This window comes from Talpa europaea (assembly GCF_964194135.1).
Source record: "Talpa europaea genome assembly, chromosome: 1".
NCBI classification, from domain to species: domain Eukaryota; kingdom Metazoa; phylum Chordata; class Mammalia; order Eulipotyphla; family Talpidae; genus Talpa; species Talpa europaea.
The window spans coordinates 93,914,136-93,937,179 of NC_140073.1; the positions used below are offsets into that span (position 1 = coordinate 93,914,136).

The following is a 23,044-nucleotide window of genomic DNA, read 5'->3' on the forward strand; positions in this document are numbered from 1 at the left end:
TACAGGTGTCCCCCACTTTTTGTAAGTTTGCATTAGGTCACCTCAATTTTCTGAAAGACCTACATTAGTTGTTATTTTCACAAACCAAAGAAATCCAAAGAGGATTTTCACTTTCATGATAAAAGGCAAAAAGCAAATATAGCATTTTAGCACTTGTTTGGAAGGTGAGTCTTTAGAGAAGCAGTGAGCATGGCACAGTTAAGCTCCTTCTCCAGGAATTCATTTATATAGGCTGTCTAAACACCATATCATTTCTGCTCTTACTATAGGCTATTTGGTGTTGTTTTAGGTTTTATATGTTATTTGCTATGATTTGGTAGGCTATTTGGGGGGACTGCAAAAGCATAAAATTTTTTCCAAAGTGCCTCTGCACTTTGCTCTCTTTCATCTTATTAACGGTTTCATATGGCTGCTCTGCCTCCAGATAGAACAGGAATCTTTTCCTTAATGCCAAATACAGCCTGGGTTCACTGTGTCTTGATACAAATATTAAAATAACTGATAACCAAAAATGCTAACAGTTTTAATTAAGTGATAAAAGCAATAAATGATGAAGTGCCTTTTAGAGATGCAATAAATGAGTTAACCTATTTGAGTCAAATCTATCAACTGTGTTAAATCTGTTGCACATGTGTTAAAATTAGATAATAATAAAAAGTAGTTGAAAGTCACTCAGCATTTACTGTGTACCAGGCACTGTGCTGAGACCCTTACATAGACCTTCACAGCAATCCAACATCAGAGGCCCTTTAATAGTACCAGTTTTAGGAATGAGGAAATTGAGGTTTAGACACAATATTATAAAATTCACTCATGCCACATTTGTATGAGGCATTTTTTTCTTTCAATTGTTCTTTAGTGATTTTTTGCTCTGTACTAAGTGTGAGAACTGAGATAAATCAACCAAGCCCAGTGCCTGCCTCCACAGAATTCACAGCTTTTCAGTATCCCATAGAATAGCCAGTTTGAGTCATTCATTTCCATTGCTTCAGCATTTATATCAATCATTTATATTACATCATTTAGTAAGTTTAAATAGTTTACTTTACCTGACTGTACAGTGTTTGATTCTGCTTGGCTTGTAAAATATCAGGTGTATCTGGCATCACATGAATCTTTGTTTTATCTTTGTTCCAATCAACAGTGTACAAGTGCTAGAAAGATTTTAAAAAGACATTTGAAATTTGAGTAGCTTCTTGAGACAAACAGGAAAGTATGTAACTGTTTTTGAAGGCACTTAATTTGAATTAAATTATTTTGTAGCTAAAGTAGTATCTGATTCAAAAAAGATACCAAAAACAAACTCAGAATTTAAGAAATATTTTAGTTATTTTCTATCTTCTAAAATGAATTGGAAAGTACTAAATATATAATAGTTTTTTAAAACTAAATCAATACTTTCTAACAATTAGGAGAATTGGGGAAATAACATGAGGTAGGCAAAAGAAAATGGTAGAGGAGAATGCTCTGGAACTGTTTGCCCCTACTTTGAAGTGTGGACCTGACTTAAACTTCTCAAACAAAGAGGGATCAGAGAGAAGGAGGGAGGAGCACAGGGGACCATGGTGATGGTGCATCGGTGAAGGAAACTCTATGGGGACTACATCTGGGGGGGAGGTGGGAAGCCAATATTGTTTAAAAATGAACAATGATATAAAAAAAATGAATAAATAAATAAACAAACAAACAAATAAATAAATCTCTCAAACAAGGACCAGAGGCTGCTAGCCTGGCCTCAATGGGATATATGTGGAAGGACAGCTATTCTGTATACCTTGTTCATGGTCTGTGCGTTCTGTTTGGCAAGAACCATGTCCATGGAGTCATTCAGCTTCTTAAATTGGAAGTTGCTAGGGTGCTGGCGGTATTTCTGATCACTGGCAATTTCAGTTGCCTTCCTGGCTTTTTCTACTTCTAGAGAACCAGCTGGACTCCAGCCAAGCCCTTTGTACCATTCATTATAGTCCTGCTTGTATTCATTCTATAAAGAGAAGAGGCAAATTCTGTTTTACATCAACTTAGGCACAAAAGTGAGGCATAGAAGACTGATCTTCCTGCTCATGATAGAAACCAGCCATCACCCAGAAAGAGGAGAAGCTTACATCACTTTGTATGTGATTCATATTCCTAGTCAGCTCAATATTCATGGCATCTGGAAGGAGGATATACTTGTGGATCAGGTGCTTATAGTTTGTGTTGGTAATGTTGGCTTGAGCATCCTTGGCGGCAGTGACACTGAGCATGTCTGCAGGGGTGTGGTAGCTGGTCTTCGTATTCTCATAGTTTCTCTTGTACTCCCGATCAGATTGCATCTTGGCCACTTGCATGGAATGGACTAATTTGGGATCATCCTCGAGACTGCGGAAACCAACCATTTTCCCCCTTTGTTTTTCATAATCGATTTTATATTTATACTGCAAAGAAAATTTAAATATTTATTCAGTCAAAATTCCTTTGACAAGCAATTATTCAAGTGTCAGTACTTTATATTTCATAAAAAGTGATACTAGTACATAGTTCTACAGTTCACAAAACACATTTTCACTTTTATCTTTGTAAATTGATAGTCACAATTGTACATATGACATAGACAGGAAAGTTGTTATTACTGCCCACTGTTTTATAGATATGAAATCTGAGCTCCAGAGAGGTGAGCAACTTGCTAAACTCACTAAGGATTAGATTCCAATCTTGTAATGATACAAAACACGACTTCCACAGATGGTTGTGTTAATAGTACATAAAAAGAGTAGAGCAAATGGGGAAAAAAAGAAGAATATTCTAACCAGTTTAATGCTGCCCTGAGAAATCAGTCAGTCCTTTACTGTTGAGAACAGGTTGGGTTATGGCATATAAGATAATGTATAATTTTAGAGCACCTTTATATTTGTAAAGCGCCTTTTTTTTACGACTCTCTAAACTTGTATAAACTGGATTTTTTTTTTTTTTTACTATTTATCATCTAGCTTCCCTCTATAGGAAGGAGATCCTGATACCTGGAAAGCCTCTTATTCTGTCTACCTCTTGTGGTCTTGAGGGTACAAGTTAGTAGGTTGGAGTTAGGAGAGTCAAGTTACTCCAGCACAACAGCAGAACAAAGTGAAGTTTTTAGGAAATGTTGAAATGGGACAGCAATGGGCACATAGGAAAGATGAAAACCAGAGACAGAAGAGAGAAAATATAACTGGGGTGGCCAAGGAAAGTGCTCTGAACTGTGCTCCTGTCCTTTCCCTCAGATCATTCAGGGCTCAGCAGGAATCAATTTCATGCGGAAACAACCAAATGAAAGCATTGCTTTTCACTTAGGTGATGTGTGATGGCAGTGTTGTGTTAGCACATCAGCTCTCTGGGGATAGAGGAAGGGTTAATCTGCAGTGTTTGTCGATTTCTATGGTGTGTACAGTCCAAATATGGCTGATGTCAAGTTACGAATGCTTTAACAACTGTTTCCAAAATTCCTGATTATTCAGTAATCAGTTGTCATGAACCCAAAAGATCAGTATTCCTAGCATATCACTTCATGAGACATTCTGTTAGGAAGAGAGATCATAAAAGGTAAAAACAACACAAACTTTCCACCAAGAAAATGTGGAGAAGGGCTGTGAATTTGGACAGGCCATAACCTTGGTGATGGAGTTCAAAGACAATTCACTCATGAGTCAGAAAATTGACATCAATTTGGTCACAATGTGTCCAGAAATCTGCTTTTTTCCCCCCAGAACTACCAGAGAAAATATGAAAGCAAGAATCAATAAGAATCAATAAGAATCAATCAAAAAATAAGAATCAATCACACAACAGGATGAGATTGTATCAAGCAGGCACACTTCCCTGGCCCCCACTTTTTTGTCCACTCAGTGTTTCCAGGAATCAACCCTTGTCATTTGGGCAGATTAGAGACCCCCGGCTAGGTGACTGCTTTCCTTCTGACTTACATCACTTGCAATATCTCTTGAAGCCTTTGCAGCTTTGATAGGAATTGCATCAGTTCTGAGATCATAGCCTTTCTTCCTGGACTCCTCCAAAGAAAGTTTGTAGATTTTCTGTAAAGAGAGGCAAAAGGAATAGTCTTCCTCTATATAGGAAATCCTCAATTTATTTTAAAAGCGTAAATTAGCACTGTAGCATCCTTTTTTTTTCTGAATCCTTCACATTGTCCACATTCCTCTTCTTTGAAATATATGTGTTTGTATGGATATACATATACACAATAATATACATATGATATATACATAACATATATGTACATAATAACATATGTATTATTGAGGTAGTGTTAGTTTACAACACTGTGTGTGGTTCAGAGACACAGGATCACACCTCTTCACACCTCAGGGGCATGTCCCTACACCACACCGACCAACAAGGCTTCCAGCAGAATGTGTCATTTGTGCTTCAATGGTTGTATATTCTCATAAGCAATATGATTGTGTTTAAAATAAACCTGTTACAAACTCAAATATATCTTCAAGAAACTGCCAAAGAAAGCAAAAGTTACTTGCCCCCATTGGGTTGTAAATACACTTTTAGAAAATGTGAAATCCCAGTAGATTCATGTTGATACATTTCAGCAAATAAGAGTCAAAGGAAGACTACCAAGACCAAGTAGCCACAGCCTTACATTAAAAGAAAACTTGAGGGCCTACCTGGTGGTGCAGCGGGTTGAGTGCTGCACTGTGAAGTTGTCCACAGCCTCTGTGGGTTCTATTCCCGGCCAGCCAGGGAGAATCCCACATGGCACGGCAGACCTCTCCTGTCTCACCCGCTGTTCCCCTCAACAGTGTATTTCAGTCCACCTGCCTGTTCCGTTCCTCAGTCCATCTCTGGTGAATGCTCTCACCCTCCCGTGCCTCTGGCCTATACCTCAGTTCTTGTAAAAACTAAAAATAAATCTTTAAAAAAAAAAAAACTTGACTGTTTTGCAACTGAGACTTTAGTTTTATATATTTGTGTGGATTCTACAATCCAAAAAGAAAAGAAATCATCAATCCCAAATCCCTGAGGAATTCAAACAAAGAAAACAAAAATATCCCGACAGGACTGAAGGATTTCCCAGCAACTATAATGAGGACAAGAAAGGAAGTAAAATGAAATACGTATGTATTTTCTAATAGTAAGCGTTGCACATTTTTGAGTCTTGTCCCAAATTCTTCAAAATGTTCATCTCCCCTTTCCATTTAACTTTTCCTAAGACACCCTCTTTAGGGCCATCTCAAAGGTTTAGTGAAGTTTTCATTCTCCAAAAATGAAATACTGGAATTCACTTTATCTCTTCTCTTGACTCATAAGCCCTTCTCTTTCTGCCAAGTCTCTTCGTTTAAAAAGGACGAACTACCTCTAAAATAAAATCCAGGGCCTCCCCTAGTGGCGCAGGCGGTTGAGCGCCGCACTGTGAAGCTGTCCGCAGCCTCTGCAGCGCCAGTTCAATCCCGGCCAGATGGTGAGGGTCCCACATGGCATGGCAGACCTTTCCTGTCTTGCCCGCTGCTCCCCTCAGCAGTGTATTTCATCAGTCTGCCTGTTTTGTTCCCCACTCTGTCTCTGGTGAATCCTCTCACCCTCCTATGCATCTGGCTTGGACCCCGGTTCTTGTATAAATAAATAAATAAATCTTTAAAATAAAATAAAATCCAGCCACCCTTCAAATTCCTGACTCTCAGCCCAAGCCCCACTGAAGGGTCTACTCCAATTCATAGCAAAGCAAGATTAGAAAAATTATTTTTTGTGGATACCTGTAATTATTATAGAAACAGTCTCTCTTATAATTGAGATACATTATTTAGTTGTTTTTACTGGCTCAAATAGGCAAGAAAGAAAGATGACAATTGAGGAAATATACTTACATCACTCATATTAATTGCATTTGCTTTTGCCAAAATAATCTCGGGAATATCAGGCATGATATGGACTTTGGTCTTGTCAGCTTCCCATGCTTGTTTATAGAGTTGCTAGAGAGTAAGAAAAAAAGATGAAAACCGTGGAAGTTAGTATTGAAAATCTTAAAAGGAGCTCACTCAGCATATATATTAGTATACATAAATATTAATATTTTATGTATTTGTATTAGTTAGATTTTCTTTTAAAAATTTTAACATGGATATGGTGCTCATTCAAAGAGTACAATGGAGAAAATATAGGATGGAAGATAAAATTTCCTAGCCTCCTATTTTACAACCTATAGATAATATCTCTATCCTAGAATTTTCTATGCATATTACAGTCCACATATAGTCCTCTTAAATAGAAATGAGATCAAATGATACATAATGTTTTACAAACTGCTTTTTTACTTAATAATATAGGTAGACATCTTTTTACCTTGTTAAAATAATTTGCATTAATTTAATGAGCTGCATAGTATTTCACAGGGAGGTATAACCTGATTGATTTAACTAGTTTTCTGTTGACTTTATCTGCTGTTTTGTCTTTTTTTTTTTATAACTACAAGAAATGGGGCTATGATCTTTGTGGTAGACCTGGAAATGTGCCACCCAGACACCCATTTAAGGAAGACTTGTTGCCTCAACTTTAGCAGACAACCTCCAGTTACCACCTGCTTGAGTGATATGTGCTGCGCTCAGGACCACACCTTTCTCTGGTGACCACAGGGGGCGTATAAAGACCTGGCCATTCTTACTCAATGCAGGATGAATCTATCTGGTCCTATGCATTCAAGAGCCCTCTGAGGGACTGGCCAAGGGTTTGTGAGGCCTCTATCACAGTTGGACTCCTCCTTCTGCCCAATCCTCCTCCCATAGGTATTGATACCTTAAAAAAATGCCCTGCACTCCAAATTCTATCTTAACATCTACTTTTTATGATCCTAAAGTGCAAAAAACATTATTGTGTATATGTATATATATATCTTTGTACATATACAAGTGTTTCTGTAAGGCATCAGGCACCTGGATTTTTAATATTAACAAATATTAACAAAATATTGATTAGAAGTTTACATTAACTTTCCAATACTAATATGTAACACAATTGTTTAATCTCACAAATCTATAGGTTAAAAAATGCTATTGCCTTGTTTTAAGCAAGTTTAATTAGAAAACAAAAGCAAAACTTCTAAAGCATTCTTCTAGACCAAAGGTTGGTAAACTTTTCTTGTAAAGGGCAAGTAGTAAATATTTTAGACTTTGTGGGTTATAGGATGTATGTTATTGGGTACTCAAGTCTATTATAGTGCAAAAGCAACCATAGATAATATGCGAAATTGTAATAAATTTAAATCACCACATGTGGCTACTGGTTATGGTGGACAGCACAATTTCTAGTGGAAAGAGCAACAGCAAGTCATCAGAGTGCTAGTTCTAGTCCAGACCTAGTCATTGGCCTGCTGTGTGACTCTAGAAGAGATATCTTGCCTCTCTGAGCCACACTTTCCTCAACTCTGCAATGGGCTAGGGGATGGGAGTAGAAGGAATGTCTTCAACTTGATCATGAAGATATTTTATTATTTGTATTTTATAAATAGATATTAAAGGTTTATGTGCTCTTTGGACCTGATATCACTTATGATTAATAAATATAAAAATACAGTACAGCTTTTCTAAAAGCTGGAATAATTAATGATCGAGGAACTACTGAGAGAAAATAATTGCTCTCATGATTGCCCAGAGAAGGTCCTGGATCAGAATGTGGCTATAGCTACATAATCTAGGAGTCTTCTCTGATCCCATTAAAGCAGCTGAGAAGCAGGGATGGGCTGCAGCACCCAGTTGTTATCAGGCAAACAATCTTATGATTCAGGGTCATGAACCTATACTCAAACTCCACTTAGACAAACAAGACTCTTTTTTCTAAGATTTGCACTATAAGAAAGAGTCTGGATTTATTTTGTTATGTTTGTTGGGTAGAGTGTTTCATTGAATATTTGGGGGTGGGGAGGGGAGCTACTAACTAGGATTAATTTCTATCATTAATTACAAGGCTCATTTCCGAGACGGAATAAGCACTAATTATGATGCCCTAAAACTATTTAGCAAAACCTACAGGTTATGCCAGGATTCTTTGTGATTCATATGAAGCATTACATGATTGAACCACTTACTTCATTCATAATTTTGGCATTATTCTGGGCCAAAACCATGTTCATTGAATCCATCAAAGTGGAATACTTCAAAGTGTCTGGGTGTTGGCGGTACTTCTTTTCACTGATAATGTCCATAGCTTTCTTGTTTTTCTCAGCCTCTAAGGAGCCCAGGGGGAGCCATCCAATGCCCTTCATGAAGTCAGCATAGTCAGCTTTGTACTGATTCTGCAAAAGAAGAAAAATTCAAGGATGAGAAGAATCCAAAAACCCCCAGGACATAAAGAGGGTATTTCATAATTTCCATTTCAATTTTCAACCAACAATAATTTGAACCTTAAATATTTTTTATCCCTAACCTATCATTTTAACATTTCCTTACATGAGGAATTAAAAATGAGCAGTAATAGTAATATCTTCATGATTTGTCTTTCATAATATCTTCTAAAAGTATAAGGGTTAAGAAACCAAGTAGATTAATTTACCACGTGATTATTATCTTGAGAAAAGTGACTATGCTGGCTTTTCTTATAGAAAATCCCAAGTTCTCTTGGCTAATAGATAACTTATGGGGACCACATTTATCTCTTGCACTGTAAGCCTCTGACCACCAACTACTGTTCAAGTTCCTCAGGTATGCCAGAAATCTCACTGGTACTTTGTGCTAATTTCATTTTTACTCTTTCAACTCACATTTTCTTCTACAACTATAATGTGGTTCCTTTCATTTGGACATTTATGTACCCATAGGCAATTAATATCTCAGCCTGTATAAATATGTAAACTTGGTGTAGCCTGCCTTGGGGTTATAATGTAAATTCACTTTCTCCAGCCATCAAATGGCTTCTACAGCTGGATACTTGGCTCCCTACTTTCTATGTCTTCTTCACATTCACTCTAAGAGCAGCCTCAACCATCACTTCCTCATTATTTCATCAACAAAATAGGCAATTAGAAATTTAAAAGTAGTGGAGTGAAAACTTGTTGGAATGGGTCACTACCAATTTATCTCCACTTTCCCTCTTATTTATCAGGAGCTTTTAACTCTCTTTGCTAGACACATTTCCTTTAACACATTCTTTCTGAAACCAAATTTCATTTGCTATTGCTGGCTCCAGCATTTACAATGCTCATAGCAATAACAGTAAAAATAAGATTTTTGTTTCTACAATTGATGCCTTTTCAGGAAAATTACAAATGAATTTCTTTCAGGATTTTTGTCATTTAAGATTATTCATGATTTCTTTACTATCCAGAATAAATGTTCAACAAAGGCTGTGGCTGTTACATACATCACTTTGAATCTGCATCATATTTTTGGCCAGTTCGAAGCCCATGGCATCAGGAAGCATGTTGTAGCTATGAATCACATTCCTATAGTTGGCATTGGTGGCCACTTCTTGAGACTTCTTGGCTGCCACCACACTTAGCATGTCCACTGGTGTATGGAAGGATGTCTTGGATTGCTCGTATGCCTTCTTATATTCCCGGTCTGACTGCATCTTGGCCACCTGCATGAAGTGCACCAACTTGGGGTCGTCCTCCAGGCTCCGGAAGCCAATATGTTTTCCTCTGGCTTTTTCATAGCCTAGCTTGTATTTGTACTGTGGAAGAAAAGACAGCATGGTAATGAGGACAGTGAAGAAAAAAGAGCTCTCTATCCAGCAGAAAAAGCTGCAGGCATGATTCCTCATCTTGCATCTTCAAATACAGCTAAAAGCCTGACCATGGGTCTTAGGGCATACCTATGATTGCTTAGACTTGTTTACAAATGATTCGAACACTCTAAAAGCAACTTCTTTTAACGAGACCCAGTCACTTTCACATTAAATATTGAACAATGATTCGAGGGTAAAGGAAGGTATCTTGTGTGTCCATAAGACAATGGTCCCACCAACACTGGATGGAGCTGACCTCCTTGGCTTCTGACACATATTTGGCTTCTTCACTTTTATTTGCTCATCCTAAGGAAAACCCATGGAAGTACTCACATCACTGGCAATGTCTCTAGAGGCTTTTGCAGCCTGTATTGGGATGGCATCAGTCCTCAGGTCATATCCTTTCTTCTTTTCTTCTTCCCAGCCAGCTTTGTACAGTTTCTAAATAGGATACAAGAAGACACCAGCATTTGTTATTTGCATTAGAGTGGGGATCATGTAGTCAGAATAGTTGGTGTGTAGAAGACAGATAATCAAATATTAGTTCCCTTCAACCTCTCCCACTTCTATTTTTGTTGTAACTCTACTTACATCACTCATAGTGATCTGGTTTATTTTGGAGAGTACAATGTCCGGAGTATCAGGCATGACATGAATGGTAGTCTTGTCTTTGTTCCATTTTTCAGTGTAAAGCCTCTACAATGAGAAGGACAGACACATGATTTCACATATTTGAGATAGCGCTACAAGAAGAGTCACATAACCACGGTATAAGATGTTAAATCCGACATCAGAAAATGGATGAAATAGCAAGAAGATGGGCTGATAAAACTGGACACACTAGAAAAAAAAATCATCAAAAGGAGGCCTCTTCACTGAAACAACAAATAACATCTTGCCCTGACCTTAGACCACATAGATTTTTGCAGCTTTGCTGCATCCTTAGCATGGTATTGAGAGACACCCTGAAGGCCAGTGTAAGCGAGGGCTCTCTAGATACAATGAAAGTTACAGACTGTGACTTCCCACCACCAACACCACAACCATGAGAAAGAATAATATGCTGATGAGGATCACTGCAGGTTCAATGGCATGAGCACTAAGAGGGTTAACTTACTGAGGCCAGCAGATGAGTCCTTACCTTATCCATATTCAGTTTGTTACTTTTGTTAAGTGCCTGCTCCATTGTGTCCATGGAGTATGTGAATTTCAGCTTCTCCGGGTGCTGGCGATACTTCTTCTCACTGAAAATCTCTCCAGCTTTCTTTGCCTTCTTCACCTCCAGTGACTCTATTGGCACCCAGCCGATCCCTTTCATCCAGTTGGTGAAGTCCGACTTATATAAGTTCTTTAGAATGAAAAAGGAGATTTTTCTTTCAGAAAGAATCAGGGCAGGAGTTGCTTAGGGTAGATGATTTACTAATGACCCAAAGGAGGAAAAAAGGACTGGGAAAAGAATAACCTGGTATTTACTCCCTACCATCTTTTGGAAAAATTAATTCTAAAAAGTTACTACAGTCATGGTAATTTAGAGCAGGAAACTCTGACCCAACATTTTCTTTAAAAAATTAACTTTTCTTAGGAAAAAGCTAACAGAGTTTTGCACTAGAAGGGATATTATAGAGCACCCATTTGAACCTCTTAGTTTTTCCAAAATACATCACATATTAGGTCTAACATGCAAAGTTTATGTGTGTGTGTGAGTTACACATTGTTCTGAAGGGGATCCCTAATTTACTGAGGTCAGTCGGGTTTAAGATGAAGTAAATGGAATGGTCTAGTTCTTGTTCTCCCTCCCACTGGCTAGGAATAAATAATTTTGAGTTACATACATCACTTTGAATCTGCATCGCATTCCTAGAGTGTTCCATGTTCAAGGCATCAGGCAGGAGAGTATAGTTGTGGAAGGGTTGTTTGTAGTTGGCGTTGGTAGCAACTTCCTGAGATTTCTTTGCTGCTGTCACACTGAACATATCCAAGGGTGTGTGATACCTGGTCTTGCTGGCTTCATAGCCCTTCTTATACTCACGATCAGACTGTATTTTGGCTACATTCATGTAGTGAACCAGTTTAGGATCATCCTGAAGACTGAGAAATCCAATATGCTTGCCTTTGGCTTTCTCATGGGCCTCCTTGTACTTAAACTATATGAAAAAGATGGGCAAACAGAAGTTTGATAGGATAGAGTGCAGAAAATACTAAAGTTAAGTTAAATTTATATGACCAATTAAATAAAAGGCAAATTCAATGTGGATCTAGGTAATGTCTAAGTTTTTCAGTTTTTGAAATAAACATCTAGCAAAATATTTCTAATGTATGGTTTTGAGGTCTGCCTGGGATAATTAAGATTAGAATAATATGCAGTTTGGTCTCTAGATCACTCATAAGTAGATTCTTTGAATATGAATAAAAGTTCCTAAAAATGTATTAAGGAGTTAGTGTATCTTTTTTTATCTTGTTTCCATTCTCAATTTGAATTATAAAGTATTTGTATAATCACAAGTAAATTTCAGCTAAGCCCTCATTTAAATTAGTATACTAATGACAAATGAATTAGTGTACAAATGAGTGACTAGGTTTTATATCAAACCATATGGAATATACAACAATTTATAAAAAGTAGTTAATTAAATTCTACTACTTGACCTACAATTCACCCTAATTTTCCATATTTCACCAGATACCTTCTTTGTGGAAATCATATAATTAAAAAATTATATTCTTTTAAAATACTTAACTTTTATCTTGATAAAATCCAAATAAAAAGCAGTGTTCAAATTCATAACAATGATGCTAATGAGAATTCCAAATATTTCAATTTAAATTTTTTTCTTCTTTGTAACAATTTATTGATTTTTTAAAGATTTTTGAGTTAAGCAACATAAAACATTTACAGGATATTAAAGAATATTTTCACTAGATCATTTTTTCATTTACTTTCTAATGTTTCTCATGTAGCTTCATATATTATGTAAGGATTTTTAAAATATACAGCAAGATTGTTTACTACTTTTAAATGAAACTTACATCGCTAGCAATATTCCTTGAACTTTTTGCGGCAACAATTGGAATGGCATCTGTTCTCAAATCATAGCCCTTAGCAAGAGTTTTCTTCCAGTCTGCTTTATAATGAGCCTTTAAAAAAGGAAAGATTACTTTATTATTTGACATAATTAAAAGAATGAAATAGCATGCCAAATTCTTTTTTACAGAACATATATATGGAGAATTTATGTAATTAGTTCCATAAAAGTGCTATAGGTTCATCTTTATGATATTTACACATACACACACACACACACATATATTAAGAGAATTTATGGAATTAGTTCCATGAAAGGGCTATTGGTTCATCTTTTATGCGTCTATCAGATTCATTTAAAAACCATCTGTAAACTAAGACATAGTATGACCTCAATCATTTGTGAAATATGTTTTCATAACAAAATAATGGAAAGATAATACTGAATGTGAGGTAACAGAAGATTTTAATTTTTTTCATATTTTTTATATTTTCCAACTTTTCTGTAATAGGCATATAAGACTTCTTTTTCATATTTTTAATGAAACATTGCAAAAAATTGTAGATGCTGAAATATAAATATAAAATGTAGTACCACAAAAATTTTATTAATTTTAAGTTTAAATATTACTTTTAAAATAATAGAAACCAAAAATATAAAAATAGGCATCAAAAATGTTCATTTGGAGATAAAAGAGAGCCTAAAATATTTGCGAGAATGACCAATGTATTTTTCCAGAAATGAACAGTTTTGTACAGGTTTGATTATGTTTTTAAATTAAATTTTAGCAAAATAGAAAAAGGAAATAATTAATAATGATGAATGTAAATATCACCATCAATTAGATATCTATCCTGCCAGAGAAAAGATAATTAAGCATCTAAAGAAAAATACAGTAAATTTTTTAGAAGCTCTAACAAATAATTGAAATAAAATCATACACAGCAATATTTAGCTTTACTACAAGCCTATGCATGACTATTTTTCATTTTTGTCATCCAATTTTGTTCCTTTTTTTTAATGAACTATAGGATACTAAACTGATTTTACAACCCACTAATGAGTCATAGTACATACAAGTCTGCATTAAGTAAAACTTCAGGTAGCCTCTAGTCTCATGTTCTATGATGAGGTCCAATCTGGACACTCACAGGTCTCACTCAGTCTGCCTGTTTAAAGTTCTCAGTACAAGAGTTAGGCAGAACTAGACAGAAGAGATAGAATACTCACATCACTCATATTGAGGGCATTGACCTTGGCTTGAATAAACTGAGGCAATTCAGGGTCCATAGTGTACTTGTGCTTCAGTTTCTCTCCCTCCACCTTGTAGTTCAACTAAAAACAGAAGGAGGCAGCATGCAAATGTTGTTAGTTGTCATAATGTACGTTTTACCAAGCACACACTCTTTGTTTGTAAACTCCTTCGTAAAAAGTGCTATACTTGTGGGTTTTTTTCCAATTACAAGGCAAATGTCCACACTATCACACAGAGGTAGTATTAGTATATATATTCTTTTTCTCATTCTACCAATATTTATTGGACAGCACTGAGGACCAGGTAGGGTGGTAAGTTCTGCATTTAAAATGATGAAAAAGGCAAACCTGTTTTCTTAGAGCTTATAGTCCAGTAGAAGAGAAAATAAGCACATAAACTATAAGACATGGCTAGAATTTGTGGCATGTTATAAGTAGAATAACTGTAGAGGAGAAACAAGGTGGTCAGCAGAAGCTCTCTAAGGAAGTTGTATTTATGTCCAAACCTGAAGAAAGGGAAGGGGTCCAGATAGAAGGGCATTCAGGGCCATGAATCTGGAAAGGGCATAGACACTTGAGGGACTGGGGGGTAGGAGGAAGGGAACCTAGAGATAGATGAGTGGGAAGAGAGTCACAAAATCCAGGGCCTTTTCAGCCAAGTTAACAAGTTTAGATTTCATTTTTTTAATGAAGAAGTTACTAAGAAGTTTGAATTATGAAGAATGTGATTTGATTCATTTTAAGGTGGTGTCTCCAGTTGTCGGATGTATCCCCCCACCAGGAGTCCACAATTGGTTGTACAGTTGTCCATATAGGAGATGTGGATGAGGAGTGAAGGCTTGGGGCAGCTGAAAGAGGGAAATGCTGCAACAGGGTGGCTGAGAGAAAGTTCAGTGACTCACTCAGCCCTTGCATTAGAAGTGGGGAGTTGTACAGGGTCTCAGTTTTCTCCCAGGGTTTTGGCTTGAGTAACTAGGTAGATGTAGGTGGCGTTTATAGTGATATGGAAGACTTAATTTTAATTCGTGAGTGTACAGTTTTCCTAGTTAACTGGAAAAACACTATGAGAAATAACAATTTGCTCTGTGCAATTGAAATTGGAAGAATCTACACCATTTATTAGCATTAAAATGAAATTAATCTCAAAGTATCTATAGTAATGTGGAAGCAGGGACTGGCCTGAGAAATAAAATCCAAAAAAAATCCCTAAACCTGAGCCATGCAAAGCATTCCCCCCATCCTCTAATATCTGGACCTAAAACACAAAAATCTTCTCTTTTGAGAAGTTACTTTTGAGTTACTGCTCTCTTTCTTGTGAAGGTATTTTAACAGAACCCAGAAGTTACCAAAGGAGATGAAGCACTGGGCATTATAATTAGCTTCTGACCAAAAATCAGGGCCTAGATAGACCTCAGCTCAGAAATGAGACTGTGGATGACTCTGAAAGTAAATTGCTTACCCTTTCCTCAGAGGCCTCTCTCTCTATTGCCTCTCAGAACATAGAGCTGTTATGCAAGGGGATTAGGTCATTATGCTTTTTCCTATGCAAAATGTTAACTCAGAGCAGCAAACAGCTTGGTTTTCATTTCATATAAAGTCACAGATGATAATAGTAATTTATTTCCTATATATAACAGGTAGAGGTCTACTTATGAATAGCACAGACTGTATTTGAGATATGAAGCAAATTTGGAAAATCCTTGTTCTCCCTCCCATATAATCCTTATGTTGAAGTTCCAAGTTGCTTCAGAAGTGAAAATTTTCTATTGAATATCATTCCTCTGAAAGAAGTTGATTTGCTAACATAGCTTCACCCTTATGCATTAACTTAAGAACAGTAGGATAACTTGGTCACAGGGGTTATTCATGAAGAAAACCTTTTGAAGAGAAACCACTTACATCACTTAGCTGCTTTGTGTTCTGCTGAGCCAAAACCATGCCCATGGAATCAGGCACACTTGTGAATTTGATGGTATCTGGGTGCTGTCGATACTTCTTCTCATTTAGTGCATCACCTGCTTTCTTAACCTTCTCAACCTCCAAAGAACCAATAGGAATCCATCCAATGCCCTTGAAGAAGCTGTTATACTCATCTTTATATACATTCTGTAAAAGAGTAATCTCACATGAGCAGATATCCAAGCATATTCTCAAAGGAGTTTCCTGAAAGCTATAGTTCCATCCAGGGGAAATGAATAGCAGACTTGTCAACAGCTCTTGTCTGTAACAGTGTTTGGGTAAGTCTGCACAGAACTTATTACCCAGTTCTTGACAATAAATAAAAGCACTTCTGTTGTTAGAATGCATTATACAACACAGAGGGAAATCTAGGTCACATATTTCCATGGGTACTGCTTAAAAAAAGTCTCTTTTGAAAATAAATTGGATTTTCCCTTTTTTATTTCACTGACAATGCCACAACTTTGAATTTCACCCATACTGTTCACCTAAGCTATTCCTGATCTCCTTTGGGGAGAGGGGTATATTTTCATTGAGTGACAATAAGTAAACACCATTTCCTCCCTTTACAGAAGATGATTCCCACAGAAATCTGGCTCCTGCAGAAAGAAATGTCTTGAATATTAAGCACTTTCCCCATGCAGCTCTCCATGAATCATGCTGCAATCACACACAGCCTCCCTGGTTCATTTTAGATGACTCATTACATAGATTTACATAGATGAGAGTGTAATCTTGGGTAGAAAAAAAACAACTCTTAAATTCAGAAAAAAATAGAGAATGCTCCTATTTTTCAATATAGTTATCAACACTGAACCAGGCCCATCAGGGACCTGCCATTTCCTCTTGCTGGGAATCAAGGTGGCTTATATATTTAGTGGAATATAGTGTTATTTTTGATACAGAAGTTAATAAAGACAATGTCAGCAATTAAAATAGGAGCACAAGAAACCAGCAAAACACAACTTGTCTACCATGCCTTTGTTAGCCCTCAGTAACAATCATTTATTTTAAAGTGAATTTTTCAAATACCTTGTATATTGTGAAGGCAACTGAAGTAGAGAGAAATGACCAACCCTATGTACAAAATCTCTGAGTTAGGTTTTGCATACTTACATCACTCTGAATTTGGTTCACATTCCTGGTATGCTCAAGACTCAAGGCATCAGGTAGGTAGGTATAGTGATGTATTGGCTGTTTGTAGTTGACATTGGTGGCAACATCCTGGGCCATCTTTGCAGCTGTAATGCTAACCATGTCCCCAGGTGTATGGTAACTAGTTTTAGTGTTCTCGTAGTTCTTCTTATATTCACGGTCAGACTGTAGCTTTGCTACATTCATATAATGGACCAGCTTGGGATCATCTTGGAGGCTTCTGAACCCCACATGCTTTCCCTTTGACTTCTCATGAGCTTCCTTGTATTTATACTGTGGAGGCAGAATTTGGTTAACAAAGTCCTAAGCATTGATAACATTAAGTACAGCAATTATATTCACACACATTTAGAACATTGTGACTTTCTGGAAGATTTTACAAGGAATGCAAACCACAACCCTCCACCCTTGAAAATTCAGAATGAAAATATTTACTTCATATTCTTCTGGATTATAAATATAGAATGACTTTGTTTTCCTGTAGATGATTGGCACATAGAATTTTAAAGACAACTGAATTTTCACACAATATAAATATAACACATTCCAAATATGAGAAGGATGTCTCTTGATTTTCCAGGGATGTGAATTTTCAAAATCCAGTATGTTATTTCACATTATGGAATATTAGAAATTCTTGAGAAAATTTTCCATTTTCTGCTCCCATTGGCCTCATACATAACAAGTGCAGAAGAAATTCTGAAGCACCCAACACAAAACTGACCTACATATCTTCTTGGGGTGGGGCTGGAAAACAGTACTGTGCTGTTGTCTCAAGTTTACCTAATAGGCTAAAACAAAAACCCTCCTCTTTCTAGGTAGCATCAATTTAAGTGCTGCATAGGCAGGGAATTGGGCCTTCCCTTGACACTTTCTCAGTAACTACTCTTCAAAACTCACTGCTGGAAGAGCTTAGGGGATGCTACAAAGACCTAAGATAAGGGAAGGAACTGCTTGCTGTGGGCTTTCCCAGGAAAAGCCCAACTCAAAGCTCTGCAGGGCCAGCAATGGGCTGCAGAGTAAGCTACACTTTAATAGGTCAAACTTCAGTTGTTATTCAAGAAAATTCAAATGCACATAAACTCTGTAGACACTCTGCTCTTGCCATTTAAGCACTGATTTATAAACAAAGGTTTGGCAGGAGAAAGTATTATCAAGTAATTTCTAGGCATGTTTTAAAAAGCTGGCACAAAAAAATCATATCTTAGACTTTCACCTTAAACTGGAAATATGTTTCGAGTTATGGACAAATGTTTGAGGAACACATTTTCACTACCATCCATCCCAACAAGGAAAGCTGGAGAATTCTTACACCTCTCCCTCCCATGTGGTCTGTGCACATAAGTGGTTTCATCACCTTTCTCAAACCCAGGGGATTGTTCTTAGCCCCCTGAAATAATGTGTGACATTGAAGTCCATAGGACATGTGTGTTTTTGAAATTTTGTTTTTCAATCATGGGAAGAAGTATAAGTGTACATATTTTCTATTATAGATGAAATGGTCCATAACATACCTAAATCAAAATTACATTCTAGGAAAGTAAACTTTTCACCCATTTGGCTTATAAAATTTGTACATTTCATAAATATAGCAAACTTCCAATCTTCTTAGTACAATTATAATGCAGGTAGTCATCTGAATTTAACATGTTAGTGTCACTCAGGGTGTTCCCACTGAAAATGAATGTGAGCTGTCAGGGAAATGTACTAGTGAAGGTAATTTGGGCTCTAAATCTGGGGAAAAAGCAGCTGTCAGATTATGACAGCTCTACCATGTGGAGTTGATTTGAAAAGAATTATAGAAATGTTAAAAAAGTGACAGGTTTTCTAAACAATATTTTGTATAGAATTTGAGTGTCATTAATTCACATATTGTTTTCAATGTGGTATCATTTACACAAACACACATTTGGTTACATTTTAAAAGGGCAAAATCAAAAATAAATAAATAAATAAAGGGCAAAATCACCGAGATTGCACCTAAAATTTTTACTCACATCACTCGCAATGTTTCTTGATGCTTTGGCTGCAGCAATGGGAATAGCATCACCCATCACATTGTTGCCCTTGGCTATTAAATCATGCCAGTCCCGTTTGTAACAGACCTGGGATGGGAAAGGAGAAAGGATGTCAGCATGCTGGGTATTAATTGGCAAAATTGTTCCTCAACTGCTCGAAGTATTTCATTATTTTCCAGATAATAACTAAAGGAATCACCCATACAACATGCTGTTTTAGGATAGCACCTTAGCAAAATGTCACATTTTGTGTAGCAAATTATTGAACTCTACACTAATTATTCACCAAAGTCTGATTGTGACTCATACTGATGAAGGATCTTGGAATGCTGGAATGGACCCAGAGGAAGTAATAAATGTTCTGAAAGCACAGCCTGTAAAGGCCAATTAGACAAAAGCCAGTTGTTCCATCAATCTTGTGGAAAAAAGGTCCAGGGAAAACCTGGTGGTCTACTTTAAAAATTTTGTTGTAAAAAAAATTCATTTACTCTTAGTTTTCTAGAGGATAGTATATTTCTCCACATATACAATAGGAAAACTAAGTCAAAGTTTTAGAGGAATAGATGTTGGACTCTTTGTAAAAAAGAATGTTTATCTTTTTGAGTTGCCTACCCTTGAAAAGTTAGACTCAAGAAAGAGAGAATAATTATCACAGGATATACTCCAACTGGTACATGTGAGAAATTAACCTAAAAATTTTCAAGACCCTATGCTATTCTAAAATTCTATTATTATTTTAATCACATCCGGACTTCACACACCCAAAGACCTTACTTACGTCACTTATATTGTAAGCATTGCACTTGGCCTGTACAAACTGAGGAAGATCAGCACTCATCGTGTATTTATGTTTTACATCTTCTCCTTTAGCTTTGTATAAGATCTGCAACACATAGTCATAAAAATAAAGTTCATTACTGATAGAACAAAAAGGGAAATACATTAGCTGAATGCTTAAAGAGCTGTTTCCAGCACAACCCACCGCTATTTGTATTATTAAAAATTATCAGATATTTTCCTCTTTTTAAGAAATTCAAGCATCTTGTTATTTTAGAAATATCCAGCACTCTATGTGTTAAAACAGAAAATGCTTCAGAAAATAGAATTATTTGCCTGGCAGAGATGAGTGGAAAATAAGTTCAAAGATGAAACCCCAATATGAATAACAATTTGCCAAAGCCAGAAAAATTTATTCATTGCTAGTGGAATAAATGGTTCTTAAAGTCTTGAGTTTTTGTTTTTAACTCTTAATTAAAATCCAGTTTACCATTTCATATTTATACTTTTTTGTCATTTTAAAAATGTTTGAAAGACATCAAAGAATATGATACAGAAATCACATTGTACTGTCCCTTGGTAATGGAAAAGAAATTATTAAATTTCTAAAACTGTTATAAAACAGAACCAGAATCACAAATATATTTTCATCTCTTAATTATCGTTGCCAGATATACCCCTATTTCCCCCATGCCGATGTGAAACATCATATATCACAAGTAAAGTCAGGAATGAATGGTATCTAAATAAATCCCTCGATGCTAAACAATTCCTCCTAGGAACCCAAAAGTTATCTTTAATTCCTCACTGCCATTAGAAATCACATCTAAGCATTAACAGAATCCACCTTCTAAACATCTACCTTCTAAACATCTTTTTTTCCCATTACTTCTGTCTTAGTTGAAATCCAAATAAGCTTTCTGTTGGATTTCTCTAACAGCTTTCTAATTCATCTCTTTGCCTACAATCTCTCTTCTGTTAGTCTCTGCACTTTGCCAGTTTTCTGTTAAAATTCAAATTTGATAATGAACTCTCTAGATTAAAATTTTTCAGCACCTCTCATTACCTACTCCATAACATCCAGACTCTATAAAATAGCTTTTACGCTCCTCAATGATCATATTACAATCCTGAACCCTTCACTATCCTTCCATTCATTGTTCCTTGACCATCAACATACACCCTTTGACCAGGAAAATGCTCTTCCCTTATTATCAGGGAAGCTCTGGTAGGCTGTTACCTGCTTCCTTTGTACTTAGTTAGCACTTGCCTCTCCTATAGCATTCTTCTCCCTAATTGACTCTTGTGTTTTTTTTAATATTTATTTATTTATGTATACAAGAACTGGGGTACAGGCCAGAGGTGTGTGGGGGGTGAGAGAATTTACCAGAGACAGAGCGGGGAACAGAACAGGCAGAGTGACTGAAATACACTGCTGAGGGAAGTAGCGGGAGAGGTATGCTGCACTATGGGCGTAGCTCCCTGGCCGGGGATCGAATTTGTGCTGCAGTGGCTGCGGATAACTTCATAGGTTGCATCTCAACCCCTTGCGCCACCAGGGAGGCCCTAAATGACTATGTTTCTATCCATGCCTTTGTCTTATACTCTCATGTAAATTCTTATTATATTCTATATCCCTCTAATCCTCCTCTTTTCAGCTTTATACCATCAGCACATAATACTTGGAAGGAGCTCAAAAACATTCATTCAATGAATTAATGAATGAAAACTTTTGACTCTCCTTTACATCAAACTTCCCTTTAGACATGACGTCAGCCAGAGCATTGTTATTGCTCATGGACAGGCAGACAGACAATATACTAATCTTCACCAAGATATTTTTTAAAGTCCCTGAAGTAATTGTGTATGATGCATTCTGATGAGCAAAATCATATAGTCATGTGCATTATTTCCTTACATATAAAACCAAATGTGATCAATTTAATATTGAATTAAATATGATTAATTTGCCATAACAAAGTATCTAGGTGTCAGCTTAAATTTTGTTTGTGTGCATGTCAAGCAGAACTTTTTGCAGCATGTCAAATTTATCCAGGATTCAGAATTTCAAAGGTAGTGGAAGAGGACCAAGTGCTTTAAAAAGGAAGGTAGAAGGCAAGATGGAAGAAAACTGAAACTTATAGTGCCTAAACTAAAAATGACTGCCATTCTTAATACAATAATAATTTTAAAGGAAATGATATTGGCTCAGAAGAATCAAAACTCTGAGCTGATGTTTACTCTTATTTAAGCCCCTCCCTCTGTGCTCCCCCTCTTTTGTTATACTTACATCACTGATTTGCTGTGTATTTTGCTTTGCCTGGACCATAACTGGGGAGTCCACGATACTGGTGAATTTGAGGGTGTCTGGATGTTGCCTGTACTTCTTTTCATTCAGGGCATCACCTGCTTTCTTAACTTTTTCTACATCAAGACTGCCGATAGGTACCCAGCCAATGCCTTTCATCCAGGTATTATAGTCTTCCTTGTAGGCATTCTACAACAAAAGGGAAAAAGAGGGGTGAGTTCCCCAGGCAGTGGGTTCTCTCAAGGCAGTCTCTGATCTTTGGGTTGTCATGTGGAGTAAATGTCACTTACATTACTCTGTATTTGCATCATATTTTTAGACAACTCCAGGTCCATGGCATCAGGCAGATAGGTGTAATGATGGAGTTGATGCTTATAGTTTACATTGCTGACAACATCCTGAGCTTTCTTAGCTGCAACAACGTTGAACATGTCATGGGGCGTGTTGTATTTAGTTTTTGTCTTCTCATAGTCTTTTTTATATTCCCGTTCTGATTGTATCTTGGCCACATTCATATAATGAACCAGTTTAGGATCATCTTGGAGACTTTGAAAGCCAACCATTTTCCCTTTGGCCTTTTCAAAATCTTTTTTGTACTGAACCTGTTGGAAATAAAGGTAGACATATTTTTAACAATAGTTATGAAGATTTTACCCCAAAAATGAGATCATATTAGAAGCAATTAAACTTCCCCAGAAATTATTTTATTTCAATAAACTTTTAGATATTCTTGCACATACATAAAATGTACACTGGTAGAAAAAAATATCAGAGCACACTTGATTGCGTAGTTGCTTCTGCCACTTGAGAGAGATTTGGGGTAAGGGAGTTACCATAATTCATACCATTGAAAAGTA

The 23,044-nt window shown here is 36.5% G+C and overlaps 1 protein-coding gene across 1 annotated transcript in view; it reads right to left on the reverse strand.

Moving 5' to 3' along the window:
* The window catches only part of NEB (nebulin), a gene marked incomplete at both ends in the record, with an annotated part of 193,074 nt that overhangs the window by 119,134 nt on the left and 50,896 nt on the right, over window positions 1-23,044 (reverse strand). Inside the window, 19 exons of the mRNA XM_084236383.1 lie at window positions 1,050-1,154; window positions 1,775-1,981; window positions 2,103-2,414; window positions 3,936-4,043; window positions 5,844-5,948; window positions 8,057-8,263; window positions 9,328-9,639; window positions 10,027-10,134; window positions 10,285-10,389; window positions 10,835-11,041; window positions 11,526-11,837; window positions 12,721-12,828; window positions 13,947-14,051; window positions 15,870-16,076; window positions 17,046-17,357; window positions 19,082-19,189; window positions 19,881-19,985; window positions 22,170-22,376; window positions 22,478-22,789. Of these exons, the coding sequence (XP_084092509.1) occupies window positions 1,050-1,154; window positions 1,775-1,981; window positions 2,103-2,414; window positions 3,936-4,043; window positions 5,844-5,948; window positions 8,057-8,263; window positions 9,328-9,639; window positions 10,027-10,134; window positions 10,285-10,389; window positions 10,835-11,041; window positions 11,526-11,837; window positions 12,721-12,828; window positions 13,947-14,051; window positions 15,870-16,076; window positions 17,046-17,357; window positions 19,082-19,189; window positions 19,881-19,985; window positions 22,170-22,376; window positions 22,478-22,789 (3,552 nt within the window). The remainder of the gene's footprint in view (window positions 1-1,049; window positions 1,155-1,774; window positions 1,982-2,102; window positions 2,415-3,935; window positions 4,044-5,843; window positions 5,949-8,056; window positions 8,264-9,327; window positions 9,640-10,026; window positions 10,135-10,284; window positions 10,390-10,834; window positions 11,042-11,525; window positions 11,838-12,720; window positions 12,829-13,946; window positions 14,052-15,869; window positions 16,077-17,045; window positions 17,358-19,081; window positions 19,190-19,880; window positions 19,986-22,169; window positions 22,377-22,477; window positions 22,790-23,044) is intronic.